General features: G+C 39.4%; 4 protein-coding genes across 10 annotated transcripts; all 4 read left to right on the forward strand.

Moving 5' to 3' along the window:
• The first annotated feature begins 1022 nt into the window (after positions 1–1022).
• LOC116247705 (probable serine/threonine-protein kinase At1g01540) lies at positions 1023–4345 on the forward strand. The gene is made up of 7 exons (XM_031619964.2): positions 1023–1949; positions 2394–2498; positions 2631–2753; positions 2848–3018; positions 3116–3245; positions 3370–3579; positions 3867–4345. Exons 1-7 carry the CDS (start codon positions 1225–1227, stop codon positions 4008–4010), a joined length of 1608 nt encoding a protein of 535 aa, XP_031475824.1. The 5' UTR covers positions 1023–1224; the 3' UTR covers positions 4011–4345.
• A 985-nt stretch (positions 4346–5330) lies between these two features.
• On the forward strand, positions 5331–9243 carry LOC126409739 (DNA-directed RNA polymerase subunit alpha-like). The gene is made up of 3 exons (XM_050075798.1): positions 5331–5479; positions 6631–6704; positions 8312–9243. The coding sequence occupies exons 1-3, from the start codon at positions 5331–5333 to the stop codon at positions 9241–9243; spliced, it is 1155 nt and encodes a 384-aa protein (XP_049931755.1).
• A 1635-nt stretch (positions 9244–10878) lies between these two features.
• LOC116247706 (UDP-glycosyltransferase 73C25-like) lies at positions 10879–13156 on the forward strand. Of its 2 annotated transcripts, XM_031619966.2 has the most exons (2): positions 11708–11906; positions 12014–13156. In XM_031619966.2, the coding sequence occupies exons 1-2, from the start codon at positions 11855–11857 to the stop codon at positions 12913–12915; spliced, it is 954 nt and encodes a 317-aa protein (XP_031475826.1). In that variant the 5' UTR covers positions 11708–11854; the 3' UTR covers positions 12916–13156. The 2 variants fall into 2 exon arrangements, with proteins under 2 accessions (XP_031475825.1, XP_031475826.1); XM_031619965.2 differs by having other exon boundaries at positions 10879–13156.
• A 6009-nt stretch (positions 13157–19165) lies between these two features.
• On the forward strand, positions 19166–24630 carry LOC116246953 (serine/threonine-protein kinase STY13-like). 6 transcript variants are annotated; one of them, XR_004170768.2, is made up of 8 exons: positions 19166–19454; positions 19985–20351; positions 21012–21144; positions 21356–21551; positions 23377–23501; positions 23619–23777; positions 23866–24231; positions 24407–24630. XR_004170768.2 is itself a non-coding variant. In XM_031618873.2 (7 exons), the coding sequence occupies exons 2-7, from the start codon at positions 20203–20205 to the stop codon at positions 24178–24180; spliced, it is 1077 nt and encodes a 358-aa protein (XP_031474733.1). In that variant the 5' UTR covers positions 19489–19726; positions 19985–20202; the 3' UTR covers positions 24181–24325. The 6 variants fall into 6 exon arrangements, 1 of the variants encoding a protein (XP_031474733.1); XR_004170767.1 differs by lacking the exon at positions 19166–19454 and adding an exon at positions 19489–19827; XR_004170766.1 differs by lacking the exon at positions 19166–19454 and adding an exon at positions 19489–19726.
• Positions 24631–24868: the final 238 nt, after the last annotated feature.

A 24868-nucleotide genomic window follows, 5' to 3' on the forward strand; every position in this document is an offset into this window, starting at 1 on the left:
ACCGTATTGCCAGCAAAACAGTACTAAAAGTGGCTCCTAATCCCTTTCACAAGTCTCCGATACGATACGAGGCCCCACTGGGTTTAATCGATTTAACCTGGACCGATACACATCGTATCGGCTTATGCATTGATAAAAGATGATTAAACAATCGGGATTTGGCATTTAAATTTAATTTAACTAATTTATGCAGCATAGAACCTAATGTTAAAAAGATTGTTGTAGTTATGTTTGTTTCGGGACGGAGAAGATACCAATGAACTAAGTATTGCACATCTACTGGTTTGTTTTGTTTGGTTCATTGTGCAGATGAAATTCAATGTATTTTCGCAGTTTTGTGTATTGAATGCAAGCATTTGAAGTTTGGAAATTGAATGAATCGGTCAATCTAGGGATTCAGCTATAAAAAACTTGCTACATTAATTTTAAAATAAAGGAAGGCAATTTTAACAAATATTTTTTTAAAACAAACTAGCTAAAGTTTGAGGCAGGTGCACCGCTATATAGGCCTATGAATGGAATCAAATAAATGCATTTCATTGATAGTCGAGTTGAAAAAAATTCAACTTGCAACCTTGAGATTATTAAACTCCATGACTAACACCCTCATAATCGTTCCTAGAGCTTACTGGGCTGACTGGTACTTAAAGAATTAGTCTCGATCAAATGGAGTTGGAATATTGGTTTGAAAAGACGAGAAATGTACAAAGAAGATCAGAAAAACTTGGACAAAGTTCATCTGAAACAATGAAGTAACAGAACAAGTGAAAGTTTTCCAGGCGCTGCCAAGAATCCAAAAAACAGAAGCAACAGTAATGTTTCTAATGAATATGGAAGATAGATTCAATTTATCTCAAGAAAAAAGAGTTCTGATTTCCAGCAAAACGAAGAGGACGACCCTTTATTTCACAGCTTTTGGTTTCTCGTTGATGACCTGTTGAACAGAGCTGTCTCGGTGTCGGGAACCGGTCACCGTCAAAAGCAGGAAAAAAGAAAACAACAAAAAAGATTGTCCCTGAACCAGCAGTTCTCGTCTCGTTCTCATCTCTCTCTCTCTCTCCAGTATACAAGTGAAACCCAGCAAGAGTGCAGAGTACAGCGCACTCTCTCTTTCTCTCTCAGCGCTCTCTCTCTTCTTTCTCTCTCTGTGTGTGATGCAATGAGCCCACTGTGGTGAGTGGTTGGTACAGAGACAAGGAAGCAGAAGCGGCAGGAGCAGAAGCAATGGGGTTCTACAACGGCAGCGTCATCAACGACCAGCTGTCCAGGCGAACTTCCATCTTTGGCCTCAGGCTGTGGATGGTGCTCGGCATCTCAGTCGGATCCGCCATCGTCCTCCTTCTCTTCCTTTTCTCCCTCTGGTTCACCTCCCGCCGGAGCAGCGGCGACGAGGAGGACCGCCGTTCCTCCTCAAAGAACAAGACAATTCCGCTCTCTAACCACCACATCCGTGACAACAGCTGTCGCCATTCTCCACCCAGCAGCAAACCCGTCATTCCCAAAGTCTGCAAGGAGATCCAGGAGATCAGAATCGACCATACCCAGAAGCCCGTTTCAGAAAACAAGCCGCTTCTCCAAGTTTTGGCTCTGCCTGCTCCGGATTCCGGCCCCCAGCAAACGTCCAGCGAGGCCGACGACCTCGGTGCTCGCAACGGGATCCATGTTGACATCGGTAAGGAGAACCGGATCACCTTTCCGGAGCTACCGCCGACAACTTCTTCCCACGCCAGCGGCGAGAGCCGGTCGACCGCCGATCCGGCGGCGGCTCCCTCCACGCCGGAGGTCTCCCACCTCGGCTGGGGGCATTGGTACACCCTGCGTGATCTTGAGGTCGCCACCAACTTCTTCGCTGACGAGAACGTGATCGGCGAGGGCGGCTACGGCATCGTCTACCGCGGGGTCCTGCAGGACAACACTTCGGTTGCCGTCAAGAATCTGCTTAACAACAGGCACGACATTTCTTCTTCTCCTCCTTCTTTGTCAAAGAATGCTGACTGTTGAGGGGTTTGAATATGATTTGGGTCTTTGGTTACTCTCACTGTGCTAGATAAATGGGTTTGGATAAGGAATTCTTTCCATTTCTGCAACTTCTCTATCCCAATTCTTGGGACAGTTCTCGCATGCATCCAAACCCCTCTTCGCATCCACATAAGACACAAGACTACGACTGTTAGACCTTTTCATACATCAAATTTTTGTTTGTGGAGATCATGCTCCGTTAATGGTGGAAGTTCGTTTGTCTATTCATTTAGGACCAGTAGACTGAAAAGTACCTTAATGTCGTATCTGCCAATGAAGAAAAGTATCAAAACAAACAAATCTGAGTTTTGCCTTTCTTCGTTGTCACGATCTGTTACTGAATTGGAGTTTACGTTTTCATGATCTCTCTGCAGAGGACAAGCAGAAAGAGAGTTTAAAGTCGAAGTGGAAGCTATCGGGCGGGTTCGGCATAAGAATTTAGTGAGGTTACTTGGCTATTGCGCGGAAGGAGCTCATAGGTGACGCCGATCGATCATCTTGTTCTTACGGAACCTCCATCCTCTCTTTTGAATGTGACTTTGATAAACTATGCAGCCTGTTGGTTGTTGCTCCTCTTTTCCTGATGATATAATTTGCTTTGTGATTGTCAGGTTGCTTGTTTATGAATATTTGGACAACGGGAATTTGGAACAATGGCTTCATGGGGATGTAGGGGCCTGCAGCCCTTTAACATGGGACATTCGGATGAACATTATACTGGGGACTGCAAAAGGGTACAATAGATCATACTGATTTTCAAGTAAAAATTTGCTTTCCTTTGATTGCCTCACTGCTTTTTCTAACTGAAGCTTCTCAACCACGGTACAGGCTGATGTACCTTCATGAGGGACTTGAGCCTAAGGTTGTTCATCGTGATGTTAAGTCGAGTAACATATTGCTGGACAAGCAATGGAACGCTAAGGTCTCTGATTTTGGCCTTGCCAAGCTTTTGGGCTCTGAGAGGAGCTATGTCACAACTCGTGTGATGGGGACATTTGGGTACGATCCATTATGGTTCATTCTGCCACCAATTCCCTTTGTTTTTCCTCTAATAGGATTCAGTCTCACAAATTTGTCGTGGCAATGGGTCATGCAGGTATGTGGCTCCTGAATATGCAAGCACAGGAATGTTGAATGAAAGGAGTGATGTATATAGTTTTGGAATCCTTATAATGGAGGTCATCTCTGGGAGAACCCCTGTTGATTACAGCAGGCCGCCTGGAGAGGTTGCTTCCTTGTTCTTGGAAGAAAACATCTTTTCCTCCCCTTCGATTTTTCAGTTCATCATCTTGACTGATTGAATTAAAAATTTTCTGTTTTTATTTTGGATATTGGTCCTTTGAATATCAGGTCAACCTGGTTGAGTGGCTCAAAACTATGGTGGCGAATAGGAATTCCGAGGGAGTGGTGGATCCTAAATTGGTTGAGAAGCCTTCCTCAAGAGCGTTAAAGAGAGCCCTCTTGGTTGCTCTTCGCTGTGTAGATCCAGATGCATCAAAGAGGCCGAAAATGGGGCATGTTATTCACATGCTTGAAGTCGATGATTTTCCCTACCGTGATGTAATGCTGCTTTCAACATGCTTATAGTTCCTCCAATTTGAGTCATGATCCTTTTGCTTTCTATTATCTGCTTGCATTCCGCATACTTGACTGTGCAGAGCCATGGACCGTGTGCTAAACATATTTCCTTTGTTTTACTAACTCTGAAGCTGGATTCTGTATTATTCGACCGTTCGTCATTCACCTTGTCCATTTAAAGGAATGGAAAAATAGTGTAAAGGATTGAATGCAGTTCACATCTTTCTACCGTCCGCTTATTTTCCCTCCTTACTTTTTCTGTGACATAGGATCGTCGAGTTGCACGGGAACCAGGGCGATATGTTAACAGCCTACGGACAATAGAGAAGAATGCAACTGACTCTGGTGATGGCAGTGAAAACATAAACCAAGAGAACTACAGGTGGAGAAGACAGTCAGTGCCTGCTAAATAATTGTTTGTGTGCAGTTTGCAGCATCTAATCTACGAAACTGCCAGGTCAATGGCAATATTTTGTTTGTTTTTCTTTTCATTTTTTCGTTTTATTTTCTTGGTTTTTTCTGTTCTACCATTTCTAAATATCTTATACAGTTATTCTGTACATGATGTAGCAATCATAGGTTAATGCAATTTGTTTTCTAGGTGAACTTCTCTGTGTGCATAATATGCAGGTAGGATTCCCTTGTTGGAATCTTGGTATCTGCCTTTCATAATTGGGGTTACATGATTGGACCTCAGTCTGTTGTTTTAGATATTTGAATTAAGATAAGATGGCTGCCATTTGGCTTATACTCATGTGCTGCAATGGTTCCTTTCATCAGCATACTGCATGGCAGAAACTTTCAATTATACTCAGCCAGACCATACTGTATTTTCTTATCGAAGTTGTAAGAAAAATGAAGTAGATGTAAATTAGATTCTCATGTCATAAGCTGGAGCGGACTTCCAATGAATGATGGGAGCTTGAATATGTGCGAATTTCCATCTATTTCTTGTAGATGTGAATTTTTGCTCTTTGTTTCAAAATGTTTCTAGCTTCTCTTGGATTGTGGATTGATAATCAAAGGATTATTTAGTGCCCAGGTTGGTTTGCCCATCCGGCATGTTGGTGTGTCATCGTTTCGTGTATTTATTAGTCTCCTCACTCCTGTTAACGACAATTTGCAAAAAAAGGGCGCGGAGAAGCCCGTTTAGGCCAATAATTTTGCCGAAAAACTTGTCTCTTGTTCTTAAGACAGAGCAGATGATCCATCCAACGGCTATTTACCATACTCGTTGGCTTCTAGTGTCGCCCACAGGGCCAAAGCATGTGAATCCAACAAGATTTTCTCGCCATGCACTGTGTCATGGTTTCCAACGTCATAACCTGCTCAAGAACTCCATCGGAATGCATTCTTATGCCTTCATATTGATCAATAGACAAACGGAAGTCCCCCCAACTCTCTCTCTCTCTATCTCCCTCTCTCTCATACGCACACACACACAAGGGTATAGCTGGTCGGGCGGAGGGACGTGAGATGAAGACTCTTCCTTGTGCTGTTGACATGGTTACGGTCGAGTGCCCCAAGAATTTGAGAATGTAGTGCATTTTTGTAAGTGCTCTTTGACAGCAAACAGAGTTCCATGGAATCACATGATATTTGTTTAGTTCATAAGTTGAGCCAATAAATTTCCTACTAATGAAAGGAAAAGAGCCAAGAGGAAAAGTTGGTACTACCTGCTATGTGGCACATGATCACATCAATTGAGAGAGAGAGAGAGAGAGAGAGGATGGATGGATGATGACAAGGCAGGAGGGAGGCTCTCTGCATTCCTGCTTTCGCATGGGCCAACGGTTGGAAGTGCTGTGGTTTCAGCAATGGAAAAAGGAGCCGTTGTAGCAGAGAAAGCAACGGTGGGCCATGGAATACATCTTTTTCGCAGGTCAGCCTTCCTTTTCATTTGCGTTGGATTAAAACCTTTCAAGTTAATTTACTTAAGCTGAAACAATTAAAAGCCTTGTCTGGTCAGTAAAGGTGCAGTTGGTACTTACTACATATTTGAAATCCATAGATATTTTTAGTTGATGTGGAAAAAAATTCCATGTTTCACCAAACTAAGGATCGTAGACTACACTTAAAATCCTTAGTTTACCTTTTTGCATTAAGAAAAAGTCGAATTTAAGATGGAAGTAAAGAGAAAGTCTGATCTTAAATCTATGATTCTGAAATCAACTGCACCCTAGAAATAGATCCAATGCGTAAAAATAATTTCATGCCAAGAGACAGCACACATTCCACACGAACTCCTTAGCAAAAGCAACATATATTAAACATGTACCTTCTTTGTTGTATTCGAATCATTTCGAAAGCTCGGGAGCTTTCTTTAGGTAACTTTTGATTAGATAGGACTGGGAAACCCTGTGATAGAGAGAAGATGAAGAAAAAAGGACAATTACCAAAGCGAATTATAAACATGAATCTTAGGATGAGAAGCAAAAACTCTAGACCTTCTGTCAAAAATTACGCGTTCAATGTTTAGATTTGCAAAGTGGGAAAGCGGATACCGTCGAAACAGATGTTGACATTGCTAATTCTCAAGAAAAAGTCTCCTTTGAAGAAGAAAGAAGCGTAACAAAGAAGCGATCGTCTTTGGAGGGGCCCCATCTTCAGTACTGTTGTGCTTGGCAGCATCCTCTCATCATCTCTCCTTCTCTCTCTTCAATAATGCTCACCAAAAGTTTGACACATTTAATTGCATTTTTTGTTACTTTATAAACTTGCACATACCTAATCTTTTGTTAAACATTGAATATATATATGTATATGTTCATGTTTGCTTGCATCATTCTCATGTACTTAGAAACAGAAATTTTGGTTTAAATACTACAGGGAATTGTAACATAAAATTTTAATTCGATTCCAGTTTAAGGGAGAAATTACGAGTCTAAAATCAAACTTTCAGACCATCAAAGGCCCCCTAAAAGTATGGCTATCATCAATTGCGGGGCCAGAAATCTCTAGCAGGCACACTAAGGCTTACCTGGCCGGTCCAGTGGGAGCAGCTCACTGAACCCCAGTTCATTTCCCATTCAGAGTTTGCAGGCCTGTGTGGGCAATTGCCCACATGGAGGGCCCTCTTATATGTAGCACTCCACTGCCCATTACAGGTATAGTTAGTTTGTAGGGAATGGACATTTTCTGAAGGAGTCAGATTCCATGTGCATTGCCACTGGAACAACAAGGGGAAGAGTAGAATTGCAGTTGGGTCTTTATCCATTTGGAATTGAGGAATGGAGATCTAGGAAATCAAGAGGCCAAACATTGAGGGGATGGGTGCTCAACAAATTTTGTTTAAGGGGCATCTAATTATATAATTTTAAAATTTTAAGCAGCAACAATATGTAAACGAAAAAAAAAAAAAAACTGTTATGAAATATCAATACGAAAATAAACTTTTTTTTTGGGCTGTGTGGGTAATTGCCTGCACATTGGCCACACCAGTCTTTGCCCCTGCAGGGCTGTGCATGAGCCAAGTCGTGCTTGATCTCGGTCTGCAGCTAGACTCAACTGGACTCATATCTTGCTCGGCTCGACCTTGAGTCGAGCGGTACAAGGTCAACTCAAGCTTGATTCAGTACACCGAGTCTTAAACGACTCATTTAAGTTCATTTATCAACTCTTCATTTGACTTGATCTCTTCACTTGGTTTAAGTTTGGAAATTACAAAAAAAGACATAAATTAAACTAGCTTGCTCGAGTTTATCGAGTCGAGTTCATGTAACTCGAAGTTGACTGATTTATAAACTTGAGTTTTCAGTTAAACTTGAGCGCCACTTGAATTTCTCAGTGGTTTATTTCTTTATGTCTAAAATACCATTTCTTCATTCATCTCCGGATCCACCTGAAATGACATTTGATCTGCTCTTATATATGTTAAACGTAATTCCTTCATTTCCTTCAAATGTTGGCACACGCAAGGCCACCACGGCATTCAATCTATTTTTTTTATCTCCCTGAGAATCGTACGTTTGTAACAACAGGGACAGAATTTCTTCAGTTCCAATCGACCGTCGAATCTTTTGAGTAATCTATCCGGAAATGTTTACAAACTAATTGATCCGAACCGAGTGAGTTCAAGTCGAGCTTGACTAGTCGATCATTTTGATGATGGATGGTTCATTAGGCAATAGGAATCTCTTTCACTTTCAAGCACCGCTCAAACTCGATCGACATCTTTTAGAACCTTTTGCTATGTTCATTTAGAACCTTTAGCAACAAAAAAATGACATCTGATTGGATTCAGATTCATATTTAAATATACATCTGATTAGATTTGAATTCAGACTTTGTCAGATTTAGTTTTAAACAAATAACTTATATCCACTGCTCCCACATTCTAAAAATCGGCCAGATTGAGTTAAAATTTTGATTTGGATCACCAAATGTGAAATTGGAATTCGGATTTAGATTTGGATATGACTTTTCTTTGTTTGTATTCAAATCTGAAGTCAAATCTGAGTATGTGAATATTCGAAAAAGTATCCATTCACATGCCAAAGTCATGCTTACCTCGTCCTATGGTTACTTGAACTCTGGATATTGTATGTACATGGTAGAAACATGCATGGCCGTTTGTTAATGATCAGCATGTTGATTTCTTCAAGCAAAGCATATGAAAAACAGATGCAGGCCCAATACATGTTGGATGTGAGAGAGATTATTGAATTGGAATTTAGAGTTTTAGATCGATATTCTTGAATTATCTTTCTGTGAGCTGCACACCCACCGTATTATGGTCGTTTCGTTTTATCCCCACTTATGAAGGGTCAAGCCGATACAATCGGTATCGCGATGCGAAGGGCTTTACTTGGAGAACTAGAAGGAGCATGTATTACGCGCTCAAAATCTGATAAGGTACCACATGAATATTCTACGATAGTAGGTATTGAAGAATCAGTCCATGAAATTTTAATGAATTTGAAAAAAATTGTATTTAGAAGGGATCTGTATGGAACTCTCGACGCATCTATCTATGTCAGGGGCCCTAGACACGTAACTGCTCAAGATATCATCTCACCACCTTCTGTAGAAATAGTTGATACTACACAGCATATAGCTGTCTTAACGGAACCGGTTGATTTGTGCATTGAATTAAAAATTGAGAGGGGTCGTGGATATTGTACGAGAACCCCAAATAACTATCAAGACGGAAGCTATCCTATAGATGTTGTATCCATGGCTGTTCGAAATGCGAATCATAGTGTTCATTCTTATGGGAATGGGAATGAGAATGGGAATGAGAAACAAGAGATACTTTTTCTTGAAATATGGACGAATGGAAGTTTAACTCCTAAGGAAGCGCTTTATGAAGCTTCTCGTAATTTGATCGATTTATTTATTCCTTTTTTACATGCAGAGGAACAAGACATAAATAGAAATATGGAGGACAATCAATTGGATAATATGAAAAGAGAAATCATATTGAAACGTATTTTTATTGATCAATTAGAATTGCCTCCTAGGACTTATAACTGTCTCAAAAGGTCTAAGATACATACATTGCTGGACCTTTTGAGTAAAAGTCAAGAAGATTTTATAAGAATTGAGCATTTTCGCATAGAAGACATAAAAAAAATATTTGACATTCTACAGAAGGGTTTCACAATCGACTTGCTTCAAACTTCAACTCAGTTTGAATCCCGTTGAATTTTTTTTTTCATTTCGAATGAAAGCACGAAATGAAAAAATTATAAATGAAAGACTATTTATTAACTAGAAAATAATGAAATAAAATTTCTATTATTTTCTTATCTTTATCTTATTTCTTATTTTTTATAACTAAGCTAACTATAAAATTATACTATAATTATTCTTCCTATATATTACAAATTTCTTCCTATATATTACAAATTATTATTCAATTCGAATTGAATAATAATACACACTAAAATATACACACTAACGAAAAAAGAAGAAACAAAAACAAAGTCTGTTTTGAATCTTCAGCATAGTCTGTATTTGTGGATTCTTCAGAATAGATCTATAATAAAATGAAAGAGATGTATCTAGGAGGATAAACTTTGAAGTATGCCTAACTAGATACATACGTAATATCCCGCCTTACCTTAGTATTTCAAGATCTATTTTAATTTGAAAAAGACCTAAAGTTAGAGACTTATCAATAGGTAATGTTCCTCCAATACCTAACCAAAGGGCTACTGCCGTACCAATCAAAAAGACTGTTGTAGCTACTGGGCGATGGAATGGATTTTGGAATTTATTAACATTTTCCAAAAAGGGTACTGTCAATAATCCCGCTGGTACCGAAACCATTAAAAGAACACCCAATAACTTATTGGGTACTGTACGGAGTATTTGAAATACGGGAAAGAAGTACCATTCGGGTAATATTTCCAAAGGAGTTGCAAATGGATCTGCCGGTTCACCAATCATTGATGGCTCTAGAACCGCTAGACCTACGTTACATGCAATAGTACCTAGAATTACTACGGAAAAAATATATAAAAGATCATTAGGCCATGCCGGTTCCCCATAATAATTATGTCCCATCCCCTTAGCTAATTTTGCTCTTAATACAAGATCATTCAAGTCGGGTTTCTTTGTTATTGGGATAGGTGAATTCTTATGGATCCATCCCTCGAAAGAACCGAACATGATGATTTTTCATCATCCAGCTCGAGCAATAATCAAAGGAATGAAATGGATTTATATAAAATCCATATGCCATCCAGGAAACTATGTTCGTATAAATAAATGCTCAATACCCAAGTAGGCTTACATCGATCATGATCAAATGCTTTTTGGATTGTCTCATACCTTGTAATTGATGCACAATATTGTTTTTTAGAGTCTTCTTACGTACAGAGGATTTACTTGTTACTAATAAAGTCTAGCCTCGATTCTTCCTTAGATCTCGTGTTTCACTCCAATAGTATCATAGATCGGGGTCGATGCAGGAGAAATGAATGCATTCCCTACTATAAGTTAAATAAATGGAAGTGGAATAGATAGAACATAATTTGGATCATGCCACATCACTTATTCTACTAGATCTTACGAAGCCTATTCATGCATGACATGATTCGGGTCTGATCATAGAAAAGATTCTCCTCAAAGGAACCAGCCTATCCTCTTGCTCCACAGGGGGGGCGACGGTTGGAACAGAGACACATTTGTTTATGAATTCCAATGTGGCAAATAATATATCTGCATGGACCAATCAATAGTTCAAGTCACACACTCCTATAATCCATCCTCTCCTCCGAGAATCCACTTCAACTGTTCGTATCAAATAAAAAATACTTTGTGGTTGAAGGGAAATATCCAAATAACATGTCTTATTCTTTTCAATAATCCATATTTATAGCAATGAAATACAAATACTATTTTTTTTGTTCCTACCCAAACAATATATTATATGATCTATTACAAATACCTATGCTCTGTCTTCTCTATAAAGGACCTGAAATACCTTGCTTACGTATCATTGAAAAGTGCATTAACATAAATACGACGATAAAAAGAGGTAATACAAAAGTGTGTAAACTATAAAAGCGGGTCAAAGTGGATTGACCCACGCTACGCGTAATAACTCTACCAAGGGCGATCCCACTATAGGGATAGCCTCAGGCACACCAGTTACAATTTTGACTGCCCAATACCCAATTTGGTCCCAAGGTAAAGAATAACCAGTGCGCATCCATAAGATCCGTGTACCAAAACCTAGATCCAGGAAATTCTGGAAGTCCTCCGATGCTCTCGATTAATGAATTCATGAACAACTATGTTAAAAAGCACCAAAACGCCTTGAAGATACCAAATTCGCATCTGATTCGACTTCCAGTTCATTTGAGATTAACTATTTTATTACCGATCAATAAACAAGGACCCTTCCTCCAGCCGCAGGTAGAGTCAGAGAGAACTCCCATGGAAGGCCGCTTCCAACACCATCCTTACGCTGTCGTCTTCCCTCTAATGGCGCAAGGCCACATGAATCCCATGAATGACTTTGCTAGGATCCTCGCTAGCCACGGTTGCAGAGTCACCGTCCTCACCACACCCCTCAACTCCTTCAGGTACGACTCCATGATCGAATGGTCGAAATCTCAGGGCCTCAAATTGACTGTGGTCCATTTACCATTCCCATCTAGACAAGTGGGATTGCCGGAAAACTGTGAAAACATGGACTCCATCACCAATCCTGATATGTTACTGAAGTTCATCATAGGCACCAAGATCCTTCAGCAGCCGTTTGAAGATTTCGTGATGGAGGATCCACCCAATTGTATCATTTCAGATGCTTTCTTCCCATGGAGTACCCAAACAGCAGAGAAGGTCAAGATACCAAGGTACGTCTTCCACACCTGCAGTTGTTTCATGTATTGTGTGAATCAACGCATCGGAGCCCAAGGCTCTAACGAAGAAGAGTTTGTGGTCTCTGGTTTGCCTCATGAAGTTAAGATGAGGAAAGCTTTGAGTCCGCTTATTGGTGCTAGCAGCAGTGTGGATGCTTTTGTCAAGGAACTGAGAATGTCAGACAAGGCCAGCGCAGGAGTCATCTTCAACACTTCATACGAGATCGAGTCCGCCTATGTCGAACTATTCAAGTCGATGAGGGGTTGTCAACATCTCTGGACGGTTGGCCCTCTGTCGCTAATCAGCCATCCGAAGGGGAGGAGCAGAGAAGAGAAGCGGGGGAAGGAGCTGTCCTCCATTGATGAGGATCAATTCTTGAGATGGTTGGACTCTAAGCAACCGAGGTCTGTGATGTATGTATGCTTTGGAAGCATTGCTTCCCTTTCAGGACCGCAGCTCATGGAAGTGGGGCTGGGGCTCGAGTCCTCACAGCACCCGTTCATATGGGTAGTCAGAAAAGGGGTGGAAGAAAGGTTTCTGCAGGAATTGCAGGAGAGGGTGAAGGAGAGAGGGTTGATCATCAAAGGATGGGCTCCCCAACTGCTAATACTCTCACACCCTGCAGTAGGTGGATTCATGACTCACTGTGGATGGAATTCCTTGATGGAAGGTATAAGTGCAGGCCTGCCATTATTGACATGGCCCATGTTTGCGGAGCAACACGTCAGTGAGAGGCTGGTGGCAGATGTCCTTGGAGTTGCGCTTCCTGTCGGTAACAAGAAGGTCATGGGACTCTGTGAAGAACAGAAGGCCGAAGAATTGGTAAGACGCGAGCAAATAGAGAGGGTAGCGACTGCGGTTTTCAGCAATGAGCATGAAGCAAGAGAAATGAGAAGGAAAGCTACAGTGCTTGGTGAAATGGTGCGCAAGTCTGTTGAAGCTGGAGGCTCTTCTGCTCTCAACTTGAATCTCCTGTTGAAGAAGATCGGCTGTGATGTTTAAGGAGAGAAGCCTATTGTGAAGTTCGTGGTATTTCCAATTAGGCTTTAAGCTGCTTTCACTAGGCAAGCTCCATCTTGTTTACGCTGAAAATTATGTTAAAATAAGTTGGGGATTCGTGAATGCTTGATTTCTATTCTTAGCAGTACCATATGTAGATGGAGTGGTGGAAATCATACTTGAAAGTTGGAAGCTTGATTACGCAATCTAACATCAATAAAGTAACCTTGGAAGATTGTCACAAGTTTAATCTTTTTTTTTTTCTTTCTATATGGATACAAATACTTTCTATGTGGATACAAATACATCATCACTCTCTTGTAGTGGTCTCAATCGACCAACTATTCAAAAGAACATATGGTGCATTAATGTTCAATAATCAACTATTCAAAAGAATATATATATACCATTACAACACCGCAGGTGCTCTTCCTGGCACTTCAAAGTGCTAGGACAAGTCGTTCCCGTTGTGGACTAGAAGGCTCGAGAGATGTATATAGATGGCATGTACAGAATAATCAAAATCAAGGCGATCAGAATTTGCTATAACTTAGCTGAGCTGGGTATATGTGATTGGTGTAGAAAATATCAGAATCAAATGTTGTCAACAGCATTTAATATTTTCTTCTTTTTATCAATAATATGCAGTAAGGCTCCATCTGTTATATAGCAAAACATTATGTTAATGAGAAGCAATTCTATTGCGCATAGCTTCTGCTACATGACTACCGAATTCCTTTCTGCTTCCTTTGGTTCCCATGTTTTTCGCTGTTTCGATCTGATTAACAAAGCACCTGGCATTTTGCAAAGTGTTATGTAAGGGGAGAACCAGGAACTTTTAGTTGCAGGGTAGAAGTATACTTTCAAAATTTTAACTAGTTTACAACCTAAACATTTATCCTCCTTTGTCACCAATGCTTTCAAATTAAAAGCTGTTCAAAATTAGATATGATATTCATTCATCCTATTCTTTGACAAACAGATCCTACTAGTTTCTCTTTGACTTCAGCAGCTAAATGCAGTACATGTCGAAACGAACATAACATATATATGTATATATGTGTGTGTTATTTGTATACAAAGATACACAAGGAATCCCATTATAGAATCCTTCATAATTCATATCCTTTACAAATAAAGGTTTAAAAAGAAAACAAAGAAAAAGAAATCCCAGGATGCCCGTGCTGGAACAGAACAGAAATTTGGCCAGCATTTTATAATTGAAAGCAAAAGTCACTTTGTATATTATATGATGCAAATGTAATTGGCACCATTCATAAGAACCCATCACATGCAGTTTGATGAAAAAACTTTCCTACACATTATTAATTTAAGTTTCATGGTTGTCCACACACTCTACTAGCTACTTACTTCCTGTATTTCCTGAGGAATGTCGTACCATCGAAATTTAAGTTGTAGTTGGCAAACCCATGACTCGAAGTTGAATAGGCTGAAAACTGGTCATTGAGACAAAGAGTGGACTCGACAACTCAGCTAGGTTGTTTATAAATAGATAAAAAAGGTAAGTCGGTCATGGCTTCATGTTTGATTTTTAAATCAACTAAAACTGAATAATCAACACATATATATATATATATATATATATATATATATAGTTTGTAATATTTTAAAAATAAAAAATAAAAAAAATGCACTACAAAAAAGAACATGTAATTACTTAATGATCCCACCTGAGTACTCGGCAGGCCCTGACTTGTGACCCAATAGATGACTGATCCTAACTGACTCGGGCGACATACAACTTAGATCACCGAGATTGCCAACTATGATTGAAGCATATTTATAACACTTAACATGACAAATATAGACGCGAGGGCTGGCTAGTTTACATGCCATGCAAGCTTGAAAATGTAATTTGTTACATGCTTGCTGGAATATTGCACAAACTATGTTTGTAGGGGGAACTCTTAATTTTATGACATCAAATGTAACCAAATGTGACCCAAGATGCTGGTAGATTTTTAGAATCTTCCAAAAATAATAGAGCTGACTTACCGTGGAAAAAATTGTTCACATGAAAAGAAATCTCTTATGACCTGCAAGTTTCCTTGTGAAGGAAAATTTGACAAACAAATAATTGCAAACGCTTAAAACTGCCCAATGACAGTGACATGTGACTTTGCACAAAGAAAGTTAGTCTAAATGGCTGCCACACCCTTGTCACATTCGTGTTGACGTTGGTGCTAGTAATGGTACTTGTTTGACACAGCACATCCGGTTCAGTCAACCCAATCCGAGGAAAACTGAGTATTTTAAATGTGCATATAAATAAACTATCTCCAATTAAAAAGGTTTATATGTAAATGTAGATAAATAAGGCCAACTAAACAGTTAAATAACTATATATATATATATATATATATATATATGTGTGTGTGTGTGTGTGTGAAAAGTTTGGTTTTTCTAGTGGGGAGAGTTTGGTTTTTCTTATGGGGAGAATTATGTTCAAGAAAGTTATGACACCTACAATAAAAGCTATGGCAATTGAAGCCATATAAATATAATTCATAGTAACAAATAACTCAAAAGGAAAAACGTCTGCCACAGGATAATCGCCAATCGAAGTTTTAAATTTTATATTCAATAATGAAATTAAAATGTAAAATACGTTTTTTCTTCAATGTGTTCCTCGTCTAGCCTGAACTCGCGTACAAGGGGATATTTTTTAATATTTACTGGAAAGATGCTTTACATGTTAATAATTTGCGAAGCTTTAATTAGATATTTCTATCCTTTTTTGTCCATTGTGAATCGACTGATAAGAAAAGCTTCATCCAAATATATATATATATATATATATATACACACACACACTCTCTCTCTCTTAAGTCCTTCATATTAAATTAAATACTGAAAATCGGTTCCCTTTTCTGTTAAAATAGCATGTATGTCAGATGTTTGGACAAACAGAGAAGCTTCAAAATTAAATAACAGTTTATATAGCAATTTTAAAAAGATAGCGAAGAGAAACTTATAGTTGATTGAGTTCGAAGCTCAATCAAAGTCAGTGCAACTTCATTGCATTTTAATGTTTTCTCATGCTCAATATCCCTTGTAAGAACTTCTGCTCTTTCTGTGTTGGTAGTTCTCGTTTGGTTAATATCAACTATCGGCAATTCTTCAATTTGTGCATGTTTTACAGTCGCCTTTTAAATTTTCCAATGTTCCTCTGATAATAATTGCATCAGATAGCTGGCTTAGAGGTCCTTCTGCAGTACTGCCAAGCAGGATCGTGTTGCATTGTTGATTTGAGCAAATTAGGAGCTGCACATACAAGAAAAAAAAAGGAGCAGTTAATTTAGTAAGCGCAAGTTATACTTAATCGACCATCCAAAACAAACATCATGTTTGATTGTTCAAAACAACAAAAAATAGACTGGCTCTCCACTAAAATTTCTTTTTACTTCAAATTAATATAAATACGGTTCATAACTCAGCAAAAGATAATGTATTTAAGGTTCCAGGGACGTATGGAAATACAAACAAAAATACAAGACTTGATCATGGCAACCAAGTGATCTTCACAAATATGACATTAACATTCTTCACAGATGCTCAATCATAGGAAAGAAGCAAGTAGCTAATATAAAGAGAAACTACATTTGTATGCTTGTGTATAAAGGTGCAGAAATTTCTCTAGAAGGAAGCTGTCCTGATATAGGGTGGACCAGGGGAAGCTTACTTTTTCTAAATCCAAGGCATGTTTGATAAACCACGGAAAAAAAGAGGGGAAAAGTTTTTGTATGTTAGACAAATAAAAAAGTTTGCCCTGTTCTACAGTCTTTCCCCAAACCCATCAAATGCTACCTAAGATATAATTCATTAAGGTTTCCAGAATGTATAGAATAGAAACGAAGATACGAGTGCCTAACCATGGGATAATGTCCACAAATAAGGTATTATCATTCCTCAGAAATGCCAAATTACATGAAAAAAGTAAGTGGCTAATATAAACAAAAAAAAAACCATTTGTACATATTGTGTCTTCAATAAGCTGATGATTAACTTTTCGAGCAATATGTTGATGATAAGTTTTGATAACTTCTTGGGCAATAAGTGCACTCCAGAGCTAAAAGCATCCAACTTTTTGGAGGAAGCAGTGAATAAAGATTACTAAGTTGTGGGAGGAGGAGATGGGCCCTTGGATGTCCCTTAAGCTTGCGTTCACAAAGTTTAGCCTACGAGTGATAAGCTAATGGCATGACAAGAGACAGGAGGCCAACGAATGGCCTAAGAAGGTGGTCTGGGACAATGTGCAATCCCTCGTGAGAAGTGGAGCTTACTTTTGGCTCTACAGAGGAGACTGCTTATGATAGACGACAAAAATTGGATCTTCATCTTGCCGTCGTTGCCGAGGATATAGAAACTGTGGAGCACTTTATTTTGAAATGTAAGGTGGCGTGGTCAATCTGGAGGTTCTTAGAGAGCAAGTTTAATGTCCATTTAAGGACTAAACTTTCTGTGGAAGAGTTTATAATGGTGGTGGAGCTGTAGGTTTAAGACTAAGCGGGCAGGAAGGGATTGGCAGCTGTATTTCCCCATGACAGTTTGGGACTGTGGAAGTTCAGAAAGAATGAAGTGCTTAATCAGGATCAGAGATGCTTGTGGAGGATGAGGGTGCATCTCTGGGATGATGTGAAACAGACAGTTGTTAATGCGAAAAGGAGTACGTCTCAGAATGACGAAATCCCTTCATGGCTGGACGTGGGAATAATGCCTGATCATGGCCTTCATTTGGGCACTTAGATATGATCGTTCACTGTCTGTATGTGGAAGAAAAGGTAATCAGAAAATAGTGTATCACTGTATCTCCTAAAACTGAGTGGACGGGAAAGATCATGATTGGGGTTCGATATGTCCCAGAGAGCCCAGTAAGATGGGAAATCTCGTTCGAGAGGAAGAAGAGGTAGTATAGATGAATTTGCGCCTTCTGAAATTTTGGATTGTAGCCCTGCTTCTGAAAAAGCGGCCTTATAAAGCTTGACGTTCCCCTGTTTTCTGTTCTTAAGCGGGCAACCTCATGTCAAGGTTTACTCCTGTATTTGGTTGTTGTTGATTCTTGTGTAGTTCTGTAATCATTCTTTTATTCTTCGGTAATAAATGAGAGGACTCTCCTCCTTGCCGATTTATATCGGAAGAGAATGTGTAGAAAGAACTTTTGAGTTTCTGCAATTATTCTTTTATCTAATTAATTATTTCCCTGTTCTCTCTTATCTTTTTTTTTTCCACTGTCCTAACTTATATAAGCATAAGGTTCAAATCATCAAGTGAAAACGAAAGTCACAAGGGACCATTTCAGAAAATGGAAACAAGTTAGTACACGGTCGCCAGCATGAGATCAGCTGCTTTGAGTTGAGGTATCATAGCCTGTTTAGGAAAAGAAGAAAATCCATTACTCCACAGACCGAGCCGCACACTGTTGCAGTGTTAATAACACAACTATGGTTTCAAATACTCATGAGCTTAACTTTTTCTTTCTTTGGATGGTTATGAGCCCCTCAAGAGCACACCAGTTCATGATAGATCAGCCTTTGAGAAGTAAGTAAACGCTGACTGTGCCCCAGTGGCTGTAGACAATACCATGGAAAGCTCATTTCGAGCTTCACCTCTGTACTCGACTCTTCTGTCACAACCTGCACCCCAGATGCAGAATTGCAGATAGACTTAGGGCTGTAACCTGTTCCAAGCTGGTAAATCTTGACCTTAGGTCTTTATTTACAGTTAAATTTTGTGACCTACTGATCAGAAATCAAGAAGATTGACTTCCATTTTAAATCTGAGGTCAAAATATTGGACCTTAAATGAAATTGTTCCTGATACCAAATGTGAAAATTTTAAATCTAAAGCAGAGACGCCCATCAACTGAAGGAAAAAAAGTTCAGTGCGTGAGGACCACCAAGTGATACAGATCTTGTGACACAAAGAAAAAGAATGAAAGGGAAATGGCGGGGGTGCAGGAAAACAATTAAATTTGGACAGTGACACCCTCACAGGAGAAGCCACTAGAGCACTTTAGCCTATGTGATATAGACCTCACGTGTTTGCATTAAAATATGAGTACAAAAATGTTCACGTCATTAGTGATTAAGATGGATAGTGTCTCCTTCCGGGAGATAAACCATCACCATTACTGAAATCACGCTGTTAAGAGCCTAAAACTAGTATTTTAAAGCACCTCTGACAGAGAAAAAGGAGGGCTTGAAGAACATGATGAAGATTATAGTTGGCACTTAGATGAAGTCTAATGGGGAGGTGATTATATTATCAATTTGTATAGTTTCCGGAGTGGTAATGCAGGGAAGGCTACCATTCAGTGGGGGAAGGTTAGTGATTTTTTATTTCAACAAATCCCAATTGATTCTCTTAGGGGACGGGAATTCAGAAAGAAGTTGAATTCTGGGCGTCCTGTCTCCGGGATGAGGCTCAGTGACCATGTGCACTTCATTACTATTATTATTTTTCTGGGCTCCCACGATCTTTATGATAATCTTCAACAAGCATATGGCTGCCACCATAATAAGGTAAACCAGGCAAGTTATATTGTTGCTATTATTATTAGTTGACAATGACTTGAGGGGAAGTTGCCATTTGCTTAGTCAGAGGAGTAGTTTATGGATAGATGAGGTGCCTGAAGTTTTACTGTGCAAAGGCAGAGGTGTGATTGGTTTTGGAATATAGCCAAGTGCTGATCTCATTGTGAGTTATGGGGGTGGTCTTTGTCTGAATTGCAGAGGGATGGTCGCTCTGAATCTTGAACTATTTTTGATGATTACTTCTGGTTCTGGCCTTCTGGGTATTCTCCTTTCTCTTTCCGATGCACTTTTCTTTGTTTTTTGTCTTGTCGAAGTGATTGCCTGAATGCCGAAAAAAGGTTGAAAGCTTCTGTCAGTGCCTGTGAGTGTGCACGAGCTTCTTTAAGTGGTTTGATCCTTTTCCATTTTTTGGCGGCATGTTGATTCTTTCAGTGGATTGAAGGTTGCAATTAGTACTGTGGTAGGTCCAAATATAAGGAAAATTCTGATGGGCGTTCTGCATTTTCAATTTGGCGCAGATTTTGAGATGACTGCTCTTCTCCTTCCCATGGAAGCAGAGCATGCCTTTTGTTGCGTGCTTCTTGTCAGCTGGCCCATGCATTCGTTTCAGTTGCCCACACGCGTCTGAACCTCCTGCTCTTATCTGAACCAGCCCGCTTGAACAGAAATGCGTGGTTATATGGTGATGATCTGTTGGACCTGAATTTCATGTTCGCAGCGCTTCCGCATCATAGCAATGGCTTCCTCCGAAGGGTTCTTGCTCGATTCCGAAACAAGTTTCAGTGACGAGTTCTATTTGGATTCTAAGTTACTAATAGATCCCAAGCTTTTGTTTGTCGGCCCGAAGATTGGAGAAGGTGCGCACGCCAAAGTATACGAGGGGAAGTGAGTACATCCGTTTCTTATTCTTCTTGTTCCGTTTCTTTTATGCTTTCCTTGGTTGATAGGTTCAGATCTCTCTTTTATGTATCCGTATCAACAATTTCATATGCCGTTCGAATAGAAGCAAGTGCGGTACAACTGAATTATCATTCTTAATGGCTGTCAAATTTGATATAAGTCAACTATTGTCCGGCGATTATGCCTTAGCCTCACCTGAGGCCGATCCTTTTTTCTTTCCGATGCAAGACTGCGGGAGAGTAGGTCTCCCAAACCTTTATTCAAATCGGAAATGAGTTGTACATATAACGACTACAGAAAACCGAAAAGTTTAGCAGCACTGTTAAAACAAAACACAATGCCCTTGTGCTTTATATCCCAGCGAGAATTAACGGTAAGGTGCAAATTAACAAGTTAATCTGTAGCAGAAAAGGAGAAACCAGCTCTGTACATCGGACGGAACAAGAATCTGAGGCCCATCATTTGAATTTGGAAATTGTTCTGTCAAGAATTTCTTTGAAATGGATCAATTGTATGTATGACAAGTATAACAACGCGGCAGGGACACCTTAAAAGTTAAGAAATATTTGATGATTAGACATATAATAAAACATATGTAGCCTTTACGCAGGAAAAGATCATGCATTGGAATTTTCATTTTTCCAGATATAAGAACCAGAATGTTGCCATCAAAATAATTCAGAAAGGGGAAGCACCAGAGGAGATTGCAAAACGAGCAGCTCGGTTTGCCAGAGAAGTGTCTATGCTTGCCAGAGTGCAACATAAGAATCTGGTGAAGGTTTGGCATCTCTGCTATTCCAAATTTTGTCCTATTAGACTGAATTCTTTAATTCTTATCATCTTCCTCCTTAATTCTTAGCCGATTCCTTCTGTCATTATTGAAAAGCGACGTAAACATTTATTGCTTTATCCCCTGTAAGTGATGCAAGGTTGTGAATTGTGATTTTTGCTCTGTAAACTTCTAGTGATGGGTGCCTACATGTGAACAGTTTATTGGGGCCTGTAAGGAACCTGTGATGGTTGTTGTGACTGAACTTTTGTTGGGCGGTTCATTGCGCAAATATTTGTTGAATATGCGGCCGAGATGTTTGGATATGCAGGTGGCAGTCAGTTTTGCCCTGGACATTGCTCAAGCAATGGAGTGCCTGCACTCACATGGTATCATTCATCGTGATCTGAAACCTGGTAAAAATTTTTCCGAAGCACAATACTGCATTTGATTCTGCAGCAAATAAATTGACCTGGGGCTGAAATCGTGATTTTGAATATTTTCAAGCGATTGAAAATAATCAGAAACCTATACTAGGGTTAGGCAGGCATTGGCCAGGTTACATGCCTCGGCTATTGTATTCTTGAGACTTGGCCTTAAGGCCCTCAATTCAACCCCCTACCCACGTGAATCTGAATAGATGTTTCAAACTGATTCTTCACGTTATATACTTTTATATCTTTCTCAGTGCTCAGTTATGCAATATTGATGAGCATTTACTTGGCGTAGGACGTGATTAATTTCAAAGACTTTTTTTCTGCTACTGGCCAAAAAGTTGTTTCTCTATCCATCCAGCTTCCCTGTGTTTCTTCTCATAATCAGGGATTCCTTCACTTTGTCTTGGCCTTTATTGGCTTGTATAAGCCTCCAATTATGGTAATTATCATTACTGAATCTACTTAAATGAACTTTAAATGCATGATTCAAGAGAACGAATTGTTATAATGGCTGCATTCATCTCTTTGTGCATTTGATGCAGATAATGTCTCCTTTTATATGCACTTGTGACCAAAATCTTCTCCTTTTCTCTTTTCGTTTTTTCTGTTTCTTCTAATCAATTGTATACTCTGTGTCATCCTGTTTTCATGTAATACTGTTTCAGTATTTGAAGTCAATTTCATCACTTTTTTCCTCTGGCACCACAGTTTTTCCATCTTTTCTTTTCAAGGAGACCACATTATCTCCATGAACTTCAGATGCTAAGTAAGCCATATATAAACTTCATTTGGTCTTCCAAACAGTGGGTTACGAGAAGATCACCCTGGGAATGCCTCGTAGTTGTATTGGATAATGCCACTACACATTCTGCTTGTTCTGAAAATCGTGAATACACTTGAAGAACAGAGGAGGAATGTAACTAAGTCACCAAAATAACTTCTGCCACATGGAAGTGGGCAAAACACTGAATAACCTTGGCCCCTAAAATGATGAAGATATCGCATAGAGTTTATATTATGATGTGCATGAAAGAAACCTGTTTACCATTTCAATCAAAGTATGTTCATCAAGCAAATGACCGAGCCCGTCCATACCTTAAGTTAGATGTTTTATTAAATTGGCAGCTGAGAGTTATAAATCCATTCTGAACCAGGATATAGGCAAAGATGCTCATTAGTCAAAACTTTTCCATCTGTTTTGCAGATGACTAGCTTTGATGTTTCAGAATTTGCCTACCCCTTTGTCCACGGTGACCTCATGGCTCACTACAGCCATGACTACTATCTGAGGAAATCCTATCTTGTGCCCCAGCTTTCTGTTCTGGTGAATACAGTAGCAAAATTTTTGTGATTGGAAGACGTCTAGCCATTGATTAGTTAGTAGCAGCATTTTGGCCATGTATACAGGCCAAGCTGTCCAGAAGTAAACTACTAAAATAAGACTACTGCTCAACAATGACAGACTTATTTGCATTTCCCTTCACCTGCTATCCCTTTGGACATCTATTTAACCTGCACTTTTGTACAAACCCAACTTGGTGGTAATTCGCTGGGATTGGATTTCGTCTTTTCTTATTTTTCTGTTTTTTATGGTTGATTCTGGAAAAATCTTGACTGGATTCACACCATTGTTTAATTTTTGTGGAAGATATTGGTGGAAATAGTTTTTTTAGTTTGACATGTCATGTAGGCTGGAACAGCAAGTTCTTAGCATTGGAGGCCTACTATATCAAAATTATTGAGCCCTCTGCTCATTTTGCAGGACGATAATTTTTCTAACTGTCTGCGTTTTTATTTTCCATAGAAAATTTACTGTTAACGGAGGACCATAAAACTGTAAAGCTTGTAGACTTTGGTTTAGCAAGGGAGGAGACTTTAACAGAAATGATGACCGCAGAAACTGGAACATACCGATGGATGGCTCCAGAGGTGCTCACTTCTGTTATAAATTTCTTTTTCTTGCTTCTTCTCTAAGCTCCATTAAGTTCCCAAGTTAATTGGTTCTATTTCAATGAAGTTCTTTTTCTTCTGGGTGTGCTTTTATAGTTGTACAGCACAGTAACTTTAAGGCATGGAGAGAAAAAACATTACAATCACAAGGTTGATGCTTACAGCTTTGCAATAGTTTTGTGGGAGCTGTTACACAATCGTATGCCATTTGAAGGCATGTCAAACTTGCAAGCTGCATATGCTGCTGCGTTCAAAGTAATCACTATCCTATTGTTTGTCTTTTGTTTCTTGTTGCAGTAGATCTTAGAAATACAGTTTCTTACCAAAAAAATCATTTTGTCAGAATGTTAGGCCGAGTGCAGACAACCTTCCAGAGGATTTGGCTTCCCTTTTGACTTCATGCTGGCAAGAAGATCCCAATTCACGACCCAACTTTAGCCAAATTGTCAAGATTCTCCAAGATTTTTTGCACACTATCTCACCTCCAACTTCTGCAGTTTCCTCTCACGTGTTTTCCTCCGACAATGTGCTCCTGCCCCCAGAATCTCCTGGAACTAGCTCTTTGATGGCTATACGAGATAACTTAGGTGAAATGACAAAGATGAAGTTGGCAAGTAAATCAAAGGGCATTTTTTTCTGCTTTAAGAAGTGCTGTTGAATTTGGTAAAGGGAGGAATCTTTGTAAAAGTGCGTGTACATGAAACTTCTGGTAATTATCTGTTCATCATGCACTGCAACCTTTTGTTTTATTTGTGGAGGGAGAGAGAGAAAGAGAGAGAGAAGTGGTACTCTTTATATATGCCTACGAGGCTGTAGTATTTTCAATATTCTGTCTTCGCTCTTCTTTGTCCTCATGTTAACATCACTGTTTGTGCGATGTGCAGAAGAAGGTGAGAACTACATTGAGAGCATGGATGCTATCTCAACCCTACATTCTAGAATCTAAATGAATCTCAGTAATTGGATTGTGTTTTATCAAGTCACAGAGCATCTGCCCACTGACCTTTCATTGTCTTTGCTTGTTGTTGAGAGGGACTGTATCTTTTGCCCCCATTAATGGTATATGAAGCTTTATCTGTTAAAAAAATTTTAACTTCAGATTTTGAAAGCCGACAATGGCTCCATTAGTCTGGTTGGTAGGACTGCCTTAAAGCCTCTGAGTTGAAGGAGGCCTGAAGTTCTATACCAAGGTGTGTTCTTGCCACAAGTCCAAGTGATGATTGACTTGGGGTTAAGAAAGCATATTCAGGTGTTTTACATTAACACCGCATATTCAGGTGTTTTACATTAACACCGACGCGAATAGGTCATGGTACATGTGTGCCCATGAGGCAGCAAGTTGAAAC

The sequence above is a fragment of the Nymphaea colorata genome, chromosome 2 (assembly GCF_008831285.2).
Source record: "Nymphaea colorata isolate Beijing-Zhang1983 chromosome 2, ASM883128v2, whole genome shotgun sequence".
In the NCBI taxonomy this organism is placed as follows: domain Eukaryota; kingdom Viridiplantae; phylum Streptophyta; class Magnoliopsida; order Nymphaeales; family Nymphaeaceae; genus Nymphaea; species Nymphaea colorata.